General features: G+C 35.8%; 1 protein-coding gene and 1 non-coding gene across 3 annotated transcripts in view; one reads left to right on the top strand and one right to left on the bottom strand.

Annotated features, from left to right (window-relative positions):
* Slc26a7 (solute carrier family 26 member 7) overlaps nucleotides 1-13,270 on the bottom strand; it is a 112,496-nt gene that overhangs the window by 57,801 nt on the left and 41,425 nt on the right. For both annotated transcript variants that reach the window (XM_074068819.1, XM_074068820.1), the window contains one exon: nucleotides 4,523-4,687. In XM_074068819.1, the coding sequence (XP_073924920.1) occupies nucleotides 4,523-4,687 (165 nt within the window). The remainder of the gene's footprint in view (nucleotides 1-4,522; nucleotides 4,688-13,270) is intronic.
* Nucleotides 9,848-9,978, top strand: LOC141422282 (small nucleolar RNA SNORA51). Its single transcript, XR_012446875.1, has one exon. It is a non-coding gene; the product is annotated as a small nucleolar RNA SNORA51 (small nucleolar RNA).

Raw genomic sequence — 13,270 nt, 5'->3', positions numbered from 1 at the left:
AAGTCTAATGAGCACCCCTCATTAAGAGGATAAATATTTAAGATTCATAGATTTTCAGATCACTTTGATTTTTAAGTGAAAAAGAGACATATAAATTTATTTAGTTGTTACACTTTATCTGTTTAAGAGTCCTCTGTAGGGGAAAAGTATTAGTACTTATTACTTAAGCAAAAGCAACAAATCTACAATTTGTGATATCGAACTATTCATTACTAGTAAGAAAGATAATAACTTCCATTTAATGAAAACCCATGTTCTAGTCGCTTTATTTTCAGAATCAACTCCATCCTGTGTAATTATCATCAATTTACAAAGCAGGCAACTGGAAGTTAAACACACCAGGTCACTTGCTCAGGTCATAGTTATGAGCTATGATCTGAACTGGGGCTTCTCTGATTCTTTCCCGTTACCACTTTCTAAGAAAAAAAAATTTACTGATTAATTACTAATTCCATGCACCCTAATCAAGTCACCAAAGCTAAAATTTAATTCAGAGAGAAAGTTAGTTTTTTTCCTAAAATATAACTGAATAATAATATACTGAAATATTATTCAAAGTCATTAGGAAATAATCATAATTTCCAAAAAGAGCTAACTGCATTGGAAGTATATGGATTTATACTGCCAGGCACCAGTGACTCATGCCTATAATCCTAGCTACTCAGAAGCAGAGACCAGGAGGATCACAGTTCAAAGCTAGTCCAGGCAAAAAGTTTGCAGGACCCTGTCTTGAAAACCCCTTCACAAAAATAAGTCTAGCGGAGTGGCTCAAGGTGAAGGACCTGAGTTAAAACCCTAGAATTGAAGAAAAAAAAAGTGTATGGACTTAGAGAAAATCTTGAAGAACAAAGAGGAAAGTAGAGTTATGCATAAAGGAAGTGAGGAAGGCTATCTAAGTGGATAAATTAGCCCTAATTGCATCCATTCTTTTTTAAAGATATAGAAGAATCATGACCATTATTTCAGATGCTTCCTTTAGAGCTGGGCTGTAGCTCAACAATAGCATGCTTGCCTAGTATATACAAGTCCTTGCCTGGGTTCAATCTCCAGCATCACAATGAAATGAGGACTGTTTTAAATATGTGGACTCTTAAAATTCAGGGTGGACACTCAGAGTATCAGGGGAAAGCCATAGTAAGGTTTAACACTCCTGGAAGAACCACTTATCTGAGGAAACTTGTTAACAACTTTCATCTACAAGAGAAAGAGTGGCCTAACTAGAGGAGCTCAGCTGGAGTTTGTGGTGTGTGCTTATGTTAGTCAGCTTTCCAGTACTTCCACAAACCACATAGCCAGGAAGCAAGGAAAAGACTGGGGCCCCACAATCTCCTTTGAGGGTACCCTCCCAATGACCAGAAGATCTCCTGCTAGGTCTCACCTGTTAAAGGTCCCATCACCTCTTAATAGCACCATGAACTGGAGACCAAGCCTTTAACACATGGTCCTTTAGAGAACATTCCAGATCCAAACTGCAGCATACATAAAAGGGGAAGATATTATGACATATCTGTCCCTCATGCCTATTGGTGGTCTGTTCTGCAATCTAAGAAGTCATAACTAAAACTGTACCACTTCCTGTATGTGATTTAAATTGCTCCCTAAACATGTGCCACTAAGGCAATACACCTGCCATCTCTTAGCAACCAAATGGATGGAGATTTTGTCTATTCAAACTAGAAATCTGAATTCCCTTTACAACACAGAATCGGGCACCCCAAGGAAGAAGACACTGTAGAAAACATAATAGCACAAGGAAGAAATCCCATCCACAGGCCCCCAGCTAGGAACAGAATAAAGGTGAGTCTGTGTTTTCTTTCCATAATTTATAGTAAGGATTGCTACTCCAGAATTAATTGATGGATATTTCAGTTGACTAAACCTGAATTCTTTTTAGCAGATGGAAGGTGTTACTGTGATTTGAACTCAGGGCTTCATGCTGGTTGGCATGTGCTCTGCTGCTTATGCCATGTCTCCAGCCCTTTTTTGCTCTGGTTATTTTAGAGATATGGTCTCACTTTTTTGCCCTGGCCAGCCTTGGGTGCAATCCTTCTATTTTATGCTTCTCACTGTAGCTGAGATGACAGATTGGAATAGAGTCTCAGGAACTTTTTGTGTGAGCTGGCCTCAAACCACCATGATTCTCCTGGTCTCAGCTTCCAAGTAGCTAGGATTGTAAGTGTGAGTCAGTGGTGCCCAATTCCAAAATCTTTTTGATTAGAAAAAAGTGTTCCACCTGAGACTATTAAGATTTGTGACTGGCTCAATATGTGAGTCTTAAATATTCTAATCTATGTCCCAAAGAATATAAGTAATACATTCTTTATCTCTCATTAGCCGGAGTAACTTTCAAAAAATATATATATTTCTTTCAGACACAGAAAGTACAAACAGTGAAAGTTCTCAAAAATATTTTAATTCATTTTCCTGCAGGTCTTTGACCTGACAGCAAGGCCTCTGTGATGTCCTCTGCCCCATACCTCCACACTGACTTAAGCTCTGCTCCTTTACCTAAGTGATCCAGGGGTAGGTTTAGATTTCCATTATCATCACCAGATTCTTTCAGCTGAACTATACCAAAGCTCGCTTATCAAATATCCCAGTGTAACCTGTGCATGATATAAAATTTATTTCTTATTCTAACCCTCAGGTCACCACAATTTTTGACATCATGGTATCAGCATTAGTCAACACCTTGGCAAAGAAAGAAGCACCATCCCTACCTAACAGCCTAACAATGCAAGACTCTATGGCATTGAAAAGAAAAAGCAACATTGTTTTTATTTTCCATCAGCACAAAGCATAGTAAATTCCGCTAAAAAATGGGACTTTAAAGTCAGTGGTCTAAACATATTCCTAAATATGATTTTGTTTCAGTGTGAGATCTTATAAAGGACTCCAAAAGTCCTATAGTGTTTGACCTGGCAGACCAAGATAAAACAACAAGAAAAAAGGGGGGAGGGGGAAAATAATCACACACAAAATACTTTAATGTAGCAGTTATGCACAATGCAACTAGATAAATAATTTGAAAGACCATTGCCATTCCCACACCAGGTTATCTTGCTTTAACACAACTTTTGGAAAGAAAGATGATTATTTGTGTATGCAGATATGACTAAAGAAGGCCAAGTTGTAATTCACAGGCATTTTCTATCTCACGTATGCACAGATGAACACAGGGTTCCCAGGCACCAGGTCAAGATAGAATCTTCACTGATACTGCTCAGTTCTGGAGACCGGGCATCACCTAGAGTCTTACTCTCAGTCAGTCATCTGACAGCCCACAGCTACTTTGGTCTGCTTTCATTCAAGCTGGAGTTTGGAATTATGTCACTTCCAGGCTCAGTTCCAGTTTTCTTGTTTTGGTTTTTAAGCTTTTTTACAATGAATGAATCATTAAGCTGGATATTACCTAAGCAAAAAAAATTTGGAACCAGCTTCTAACACCATGTCACCAATTACTCTTTATTAACTATTTTACCCTCTAATCAGAGAAAAACACATTTGTGCACTTGATGCCATTTTTCACATATTGAACTGGAAATTTTTAAAAATAAGTGAACACTGATAAGGCTAGAATGAAATATTAATGTGTACAATTATTCAGATTGAAATACTGGCAACAGTATTATGTAATTCTCATCTGGTAATTCCATGACTAGGAATCTATCCTAATGAAATAATCACTGAGGCAGACATAAATAAAGATGAAGAGAATCCTTGCAATATCAAATATAACAGAGAAGTGCCAGAAACCACCTCAACAACAAATTATTGTACTGCCATGGATTCAGGTTACAATTCAGTCATTAAACCTGAAGAAGATTGGGGTGGTGATATTTGTGTTTGAAAACACTAATCTGATTAAGTGTACTGCATTGTACAAAGTTAAGTAAAATGAAGTTTGCTTGAAATCAAGTTCATTAACAGGGCATTGTTTTTTTAAAAATGCTCAATTTGTATGCAAGGTACTGAGTAATCATACATTACAGGTCAACTTCAAAAAGAAACCAGGAGTAAAGGCATACTGTTATGGAAATATGTTGAAAATAGTTAGTTGTTCCTCTCTCAGGTGTGGGTGAATAGTAGTAGTAGGTTTTCTGCTATGGAGCTCCAGCCACCAAATTTAACCTGGCCTCTTTCTTGATCCCTACTGAAGTTCACAATACTGAAAGAGTGCAATAGAGTATACTGTCATTAAAATGGGTCATAATCCCAGTGGATGGCTTCCATTAGAAGTTGGTGACATATCTGGGTCACAATAAAATTGACCTATTTTATTCTCATCAAGTCCCCAAATTACACCATATCCAATGCTCATTATAAGGAATTGTTTTCAAAATTAGTAGATAGCATTCATTCAACTAGTTTTATACCTAATTTATATTTTAAATATCCTAGATTTTATTTAAACCCAAGTTGCTATGATAGAAAAAAATTGTCAGTATTATAACTTACTAAATTCTACTTTATGAAACATACACACTCAAAATACATAAACAAAGATATTTGTAAAACTCACATAAAAGAATCCAAGTGGTCCAGATATATATGGCATTTTTATTCCCAAGAGATATTTGACTTGGGAAGTCACAACATGGGTGGCAGCTCCAGTTGTCATTGCACTGATCACAGGCTCTGTAAGCAGGAATGTGGCGCTACCCAGTTGTAGGACAAACATGGCCACCTAAGAGGACAAAAGAAGAGGCGATGACACATTCAGATACAAGTTCTCAAGGTTCTTAGAGGGTCAATGTCTGGCACATTTTCATTTTACAGAGATATGGGAACTGATGATAGTGGGTTTCCTAAATTTTATATACTCAATATTTGGAGTTTACTTGAGAACACTACTGAATCATTTAAAATTAGCACAGCATGTTTAAGAAAAAGGATAGACATATATTCAAATCAGTTATGTAGATCTCTGTGAAAAAATCAAATTTGTATTACCATATTTGTAATTTTAAAAAATCAAAAGAATATGATTCACTATTTGATACCCAATAGACTTAAAATCTCAAAAGATCTGAGAAGAGAAAGTGATTTTTGAGATTTCCTGTTTCTGAAAAATGAGAACATACTGTTTGACCAGATACTCTACCAAGCAGCTACTCTTATCAAGGACTAAGATTTAGTAAGACATCAGGGTTTATTTATAAATGGGAAGAGTGGAAAACAGAGATCAGGGAAAGAGGAATATCTTTGGAAGCCTAGACATTAGTATAAATGTATTTTCTTACTATTCCCAGCATCACACTCCATTCAAAAATGATTTGGGATGACCAGACAAAACCATCAACTCTGAGTAGAAACTCTGCCTTGAGCTCTGCTTAGCAAAATGAGACAGGGAGAATCAACACTTAACACTTACTACTTCAGTCATTGGTGTTCTTCCTTTGCCAGAGAGTGAGTTTCAAAAGAAGCTGTTGCCTTACACCTGTGTAAATTCAGTCACAGAAACTGGCAAAAGTAAAAATTACTGTTGTGAAAATAACATGAAATGACATTGGTGAGTATCCATAGTAGAAAAGGGAAACAAATGTCATGTGTTAATTTTATAATACTTAGGTCAGGTATTAAAAATAATTCTTGCTGGAAAATGAAATTAGCTGTTAAAGAAATCAGAGGGAAGAACACCAATGACATTTCTTTCTATCAAGAGGCTTCAGTGAGGGAAATGAGAATTATAAAATGCTATCTGATACCAATAGAAAACAAGTTGCAAAATACATCATTTCTATATTGTAATTGTATTGCAATATATAGTTGGTTAATATCAATGTTTTCTATGTCTTTTAAAGAGGAGTTCCTTGAGCTGAATCTGGAAGCCTCAGTTCTTATTCTCACTCCATCACATCCTATCTTTGTAATGTTAGAAAACCTATTGGTATTCTCCAAGCCTATGATCATCTAAGTTATTAGAGTGATGTCATGAAGTGTCATACATAGTTACCCAGTACAGAAAATCAGTTTTGAAATATTGAAAAGGCCACAGCACATTTTCCAACACTGGAAAACTTGAAATAATGTATCAGTGCAGAAAGAAATGTATTTGAACTGTTTACACTTATCATTCACCTTTCATTCAATATGTAATAAGAAAAGAATATGCATCTTGGATGTAGAAATCAGGCAAACATTACGGCCCAAGTAGGAACCAGAGGCTGCAACTTCTGCTACCTACATTTTTTTCAGAAACTATGTTTCAGTTTGCCAAAGTAGAAACAAGTTCTGAGGGAAATACCTAAGCAAGCAACCTTATGGGTACAAGTGGAACATAGTGATCTTTTGGCAACTCTTGATTCAAAGTCTGTTGGTTTTCATTCTGAAAGCGCAATCAGTTAAGAAAAACATTGAACCAATTATTCTCAAGTACCTCTACTAGTAAGATCATTCCGATTTATAAAATTAACTCTTACAGACCATTAGGGTGAAATTAGTATATTATTACAATACAAAGAATACCAGACATTTGGCTTTTCATTTTCACTAAATGAAGCATACACGTAGTTCATATTTTGAACTGTAAAACTTGCAAATTTTATATTTGCAAATACAAAATTTTATACCTACATAGAATGTTAGGAAGTTCTTATCTGTATGTTAAGTAATCTTATCATCATTATTTTGAGAAGCAAACTCTTGGGAGGCCTTGCATATACCATCACCATTTTACCATCTGTTTTTCATTGTTTCCTAACTTAAAGTGCCTATTCAGATGAGGTAATGATTTGCCATGCCTGAGAAATCTGAAGTGATTACCAACCACTACTAGCTAAACCATTTCCTCTAGTACAAGCTTCTCAGTCATTTCCACAACCTAAAAGTCACAAATAGAAGAGCCCAAAAAAGAATACCATATAAAGAGAGTTCAAGCATTTCAACTGTTGAAAATAATGGGGACCTATCCTGCAACAGATATGAGAAAAGATGAAAAAGATGAAGTCTCCTCTTTGAAAACACCAAAAACTCAAAACATTGTTGTAATATTCTACTTGTCCAGTTTTATGCTTTTAGAAAATCCTCCCAGCAAGGGATAAATATCTAAAATGGAAAGTTCTTGACAGAAAGGTGAACAAGTCCCTTAAGACCTCGTTTCTAACATAGACCATTGAGCATATGAAGAATGATTGCAAACATGTGAGATTTAACTGAAAAGAAATCACTCTCTTCTGGATCATAACCTTTTGTATAACCCAAAACAATGGCAGATACTTTAAGAAAGAGGAGGAGAAAGAGAGAAAGGAGGGGCAAGGAGAAGAGGAGAGGAGAGATTAAGAACTCCCCCTTTTCCTACCAGCCCAATTTCAACTATTTATTCATATTGAGATCAGGGACCTGGCACACAGAGGCTGATGTTCACGCTGCAAGGCAGCATGAACTCAAGCAACACAGGCTTTGCAAAATGATTGAACCATGTTTATTTTGAAACTTAAGTACATGAAATGGGCATCCTCTAGAATATTTGGCTTGGAGGCCCAGTATTTAAATGTTATGCTAATATTAAAGATATTTTTAAGTTATTGGCTTAATAGACAGTCGTATCAGCACCTTTTAGTAATAATATGGATGATAATGATTGTATTCTGGCTACCCAAACCTGGCCATGGAACATTTTACAAGAAAATAAATTTTGTGCAATATATTTCAGCTGTTTATAGTAATGCTGATGTTCTGGGCTGATGCTTAGGACCACTGTTCAAGGTTCACTGGAGTGGTACTATTTGCTAATGCTATACAAACACCATGTGTTCTACATAAATTGAATGCAGCTCACATTTCAATGCAAGTGGCCTTAAAAAGTTAAAAAAGAGCACATAAGACACAATTATATATTTAAGTGGACTGAGTAGAGCATGCATTTCAGGTTATGTAGTTTTGTCTACAATCTGGCTCTTACATGATAACAAATCACTTGTTTGTCCATTCAATGAATATTTATTAAATACCTCCTTGTGGATAGGCATAAGGAGAAAGAAGGACTCTTAACAGCACCAACCAGCCTGGTTCCAAAGGTGTGACAGGTATACAAATAACCACACCAAGACAAAGCTATCTACCACACATATGTAAGAAAGCAACAGAAAATGTGCCACTGGGTTTCAGAGGGAGAAGAGGATAGTACAGGAGAGGGTTAAAATTGTCCCTTGACACTTATGGAGGTATTCAGGGCAGAGAAATTATTAGAAAGAATCCAGAAGATGGAAGAAGATAAAGCATCTCAGCATGGGTCATGTTCAGAACACACAGAGTTGCTAGTTTAAAAGGACCAAAACTAGCCAAAAGGGAGTAACTGAAAATAAAGTAAGAAATTTGGAGGTCAGAATATAGAGTACTGTAAAAATGGAGTTTTGTAGGAGTTATTGACATCACTCTTCCATACATTTATTAAACACCTAATTTTGCCAAGAAGTACACTGCACACTGGCTCACACACCACAGCTGTGCTTTGGTAGGATTGATCTGATGACAGAATGTGGAATAAATGACTTTTAAAAGGTAGCATACTAGGAGCAGCTAGAGTAAAAGGACAAGGGCACTTAAACTAGGCAGAATCAGAAAGGCAAGCACAGAGAAGAGTCATGATTCTCAAGTAGGCAAGAAGAAGCACATGTCTGGAAAACAAATCTATTATTTGATTTTGTTTATTATAAAATATATCAGAAATTTACTGACCCTATGAATTGGTTTTAGCTGCAACTAGATACAAAGTTGAAGAATCTTTTCAGTTCTCAGACTTTTCAAGACAAAACTAGCATCTGATAAGAAAGAGAATGAGGCTGAGAACTGCTAGGAAAGCATGACTTTGTTCTTCCACCTTCCTTTTAGCTCCAGCTAAAGAGAGCCACGTGGGATAAGTGGAAGCACATATTATTAAAAGGCCCAGGAGAGTAAGGAGTTGAAGAGCACTGCAGTTGTCCCTGTTATCTTTCATCAGGCATGCGGCTAACTGAAAGAACAGGTGGGAGATTTCATTGGCTCCACATTTGAGCAGCATGGATTTAATAGAATACATGACCAAATTAGAAAATTATAGATTTTATTACTCCCTTTTCATTAAGCGTTATGATACAATTTTAAAATATATAGACAGATTCCTGATGTGATAAAGCATGGAAGGAAAGAGTGATCAGTCTGAAAAGTTGAAAAAGATCTTCATTTAATTTTGGTTATTTAACACAGTGATGCCACTAACATTTAATTGACCTTTTTCCTCCTTAATTCCTTCACCTCACATTTATTAAGAACCAGCTGCTAGAATTACAGAGATAAATAGTCTCTGTTCCATAGAGATTCACAATGTAGAAAGGAAGGCAAATATGCAAAAAAAAAAACAAAAACAAAATTCCTGATAGATGTAGAGGCCCTGGAAGGTAGGACATGAGCAGTATCATATGGAAGTGTGTGGGAGAAGTCACTTAGAACTATGGCTGGGATAACAGGAAAGGGTTCTCAGATGTGACTGTACTTGACCTGAACCTTGAAGGACAAGGAAGAGCCACACAAGTGGCATGAGAAACACCCTCGCAGACCTAAGGAATGGCAGGAACACGGTTGGGATGCCAAGAATATCATGTGCCACATGACACATGCCTACCATACAGCTGCTGCTACTGAAGTAAAGCACAGGAAAAAGCTGGCACAATGCCTGGCACCAGAAAATGTTGGAATAAGTTTGCTTGCTTTCATTCCCAATATTAGTTAATAAGACTGGATATGGTGGTGCATACCCATAATCCCAGTATTCTGGAGGCTGAGGCAGGAGGATGGAAGATTGCAAGTTCCAGGCCAGTATGGGCTATATAGCAAGACACATCCTCAAAATAAAACAAAACAATTTAGGGAACTCCTGGCGATTACCACAGGCTGTGTTCTCACACTGACTGTACAGAAAGAGGAGGGAAAGTAAACCTACCCCACATACAACTCAACCCACACCTGAGCCTAGCCTTTATTCTGAATGGGGAGACATAGGGAAGAAGAAAGAAAAAGGAGAATTTAAGGCTGTGGTGTGGCTCAGTGCTAGAGAACATGCCTAGCATGTGTGAGGCATGCTAGGAGTTTGATCCACATGACCAAAATTATATAATATTTATATAAAGCTGTGTGCCATAGCAGTTTCAAAAGTGTTTACTGTAGTCTATATCCTACTCTGCCAATTCTTAGTGATAAGATTCTAAATAAGACACTTTACCTTTCAGTCAGTATCTTCATCTGCATAACAAGGAATAACATTACTTATTTCATAGGATGTCAGTGAGAACTGAATATATAAATACATGTGGTTAGCTTAGAACAGAGCTTGGAGCTTGGCATATGGTAGGGTACTAAATACTATTTTTAACTTGATGAATTTTTATTTTTATAATTTTAGGAATGTTATAATTCTAATTTTATTAAGATTATTACTTCTAAGCTTCTCCAGGTATAAACACAGCTGGAAAGATTTAGATTAAACAGAATAATCACTTCCTTACTGAAATGGTTGTAAAATAATGAAACATTATCAAAAGAGATTTTAGTTCATCCTCCTGCATTACAAAAGCATGAAGTTGATTTTTCTGGAATGAATAAATTTGATGTGTTGAACAGGCAAGGTTAAACTAGTTTACATCATAAGTCCTTCCTATGCTTGTGATCCTCTTATTTAATTCCCTAAAAACTGTTTATTATGAAACCAAAAGTAAGTGGAGAATCTCCCATTTAGGCCTGTAGTTTCTTTATCATCTCTGAAGACTTAAGACCATGTGTTTCCAGAATGCATTAGTACAATAATATTAGTCACTGAACACCCCAGTTTGTGTCACCCAATGCTTATGCAGTTGTCAAACAAAGGCACTGTGTATATCCCTTGTCCTCCTAGGCAGAAATCTTGTGCTATAGTTAATTCAGAAAAGTAGACCTTGGGAAATTTTTCAGAAGTAAATGGGTATGGGACAGTCCCAGACCTTTCTCAGTTCCTGGAAAAAGGAATAGGCAAAGTGCCTACCATGGAGAATAATAAAAACTACAGGGAGAAGAGAACAGTGGCTTTAAAACTGCTTTGACTTTTATTTAGCATTTGCCTTCCCAGCAGAAATGTTTATTGATACTGGCATTATAAAATGTTTCACCTTGCCTTGAATGTCACACCTCATTTTTTGTGAGTGTACAAGCAATTCCTCTCTTGCCTGCTACGAGCATTTGGCTAGAAAACGTGGCTTTTTCCTTTTCTTCTCTAATGTAATACTAACAATGTAAAATTACATCAGTTATACTGAAGGACTTTTCTTTGCAAATGAGACACTTCCTATGCCTTAGAAATAGATGGCAGGAATGGAACTCAGTCCATATAGTCACTGTACTGTCCATAAATTATGACTTCTAATCACAGAAGCTCCTGAAATTTTTTGAAGCCACTGCAATAAATCCATATAATCAGAAATGACCAAGTTATGCTGGATGAAAAAATAAATAAATAAAAAGGGTCAGAGTAAACTACTTTTATAAAACTCTAGGAAAAAACTCAAACTGATCTACAGTGACAAAAGGCAAATCAGCACTTACCTTGGAGTGGGGGCGTAGAGGAAGTGTCTGAAGGAATAGGAGTGAGAGATACTATCACTCCTATTCATGGGTATCTACACATGCCAAATTTACCAAACCATATATTCTAAATATATGGAATTTTTCACATGGCAATTGTGCCGCAATAAAACTGCTTTTAAATGCCCGTAATATAAAATGCAACACAGTCACATGGTGTTATCATAATTGTGTAAGTGCACTTTATTAATGTTACCAATATAAATAAAATTTTAAGGGAGAAGACAGATGGAAATAATTTATTTTGCCTGGATGACAATGAGACAATGAGAAAGAAACATTTGGATTCAATCATGTTGATAACACTCACATACACAGCTTACCTAAAAGGTAATCAAATACCATTATTCTGATAAAGGTAGTCTATAATAATGAATGCAAGATTCTTAGTGAAAGAAGCATCAAACAGATTTAAAAAACTAATTAACAATAAAAGAATTAAGACATCAAAATATAAAATTAACATATAAAAATTAGTAGCTTTCAAAGACACAAACAATAACCAACCACAGGACATAATCTTAAAGAAAACCCCATTTATAATAACAATAAAGATTAAATCCTTTGGAATAAACATGATACAAATATGCAAATGAAAAATTTTAACGAAAATTTTAAAACACTTCTAAGGGACATAAAATTAGACTAGAACGACCTAGCTACTCAGGAGGCAGAGATCAGGAGGATCGAGGTTCGAAGCCAGCCCAGGCAAATAGTTTGTGAGACCCTATCTCCAAGAAAACACATCACAAAAATAGGGCTGGTGAAGTGGCTTATGATGAAGGTCCTGAGTTCAAACCCCAGTGCCACAAAAAAGAAATAATAGACTAGAATGAAATGAAAATCATACTCTATTCTTGAATAAGACAAACCAATATCATAAAGATGTCAATTTAACACTATTCCAATAAAATTTCAACTAGATGTTTTTAATTGAACTGGCAAGTTGATGCTAAAATTTATAAGGCAAACAACATGTGAAAAATAGTAATACAAAGAAAATAAAAATTATAAAGGTGGACTAGTCCTATCAGATGACTTAGTAATCATCAATGTTCTCCTAAAACAGAGTGTCCTGTCATAAGAGCCCACATACAGGTAGTAGAACAGAATAGATAGAGTACATCCAAGCACACATGGAAATGGCAAAAATGGCATCTTAAATCATGGAAGCAAAGATGGACTTTTAATAAATGTTGTTGGCACCACTAGGCAGCCACTTAGAAAAAATAAAGTTAGATGCGTACCTCACACATACATAAGAATAAACTTGGAAGTCTCGTTTCTCTTACATACTTAGTTCCTTGGTCCTTTTTATATAGCTAGAATGCACTGTGATCTTAATTATTTCCACACTGATCAAGACACCAAATGTCAAAAAGAAAACCCTGAAGTGACAGAAATACTAAGGAAAAAAATGGATAAATTCCTCTATAAACTTAGTGTAGAGGGACTAAAAATTGATAGGCAATAAAAGAAATGATTGGTGAATTTTATTATATAATTTATTTAGTGTGCATTATAATATAAAATTGAAGAGCTGCCAAATTTAAAAGGAACATAGGACAAAGGTAAAGGAAAAATATCCATAAAGTATACAGAATGTTTAAAATTTGAGGGGAAAGGGACAAAACCTGGTAGAAAAATGGAAAGATATATGAACAATGTCTATTAAAGAATG

The sequence above is a fragment of the Castor canadensis genome, chromosome 3 (genome assembly GCF_047511655.1).
Source record: "Castor canadensis chromosome 3, mCasCan1.hap1v2, whole genome shotgun sequence".
In the NCBI taxonomy this organism is placed as follows: domain Eukaryota; kingdom Metazoa; phylum Chordata; class Mammalia; order Rodentia; family Castoridae; genus Castor; species Castor canadensis.
Note: the sequence above shows the minus strand (reverse complement) of the source record. Positions and strands in the feature narration are given on the sequence as shown.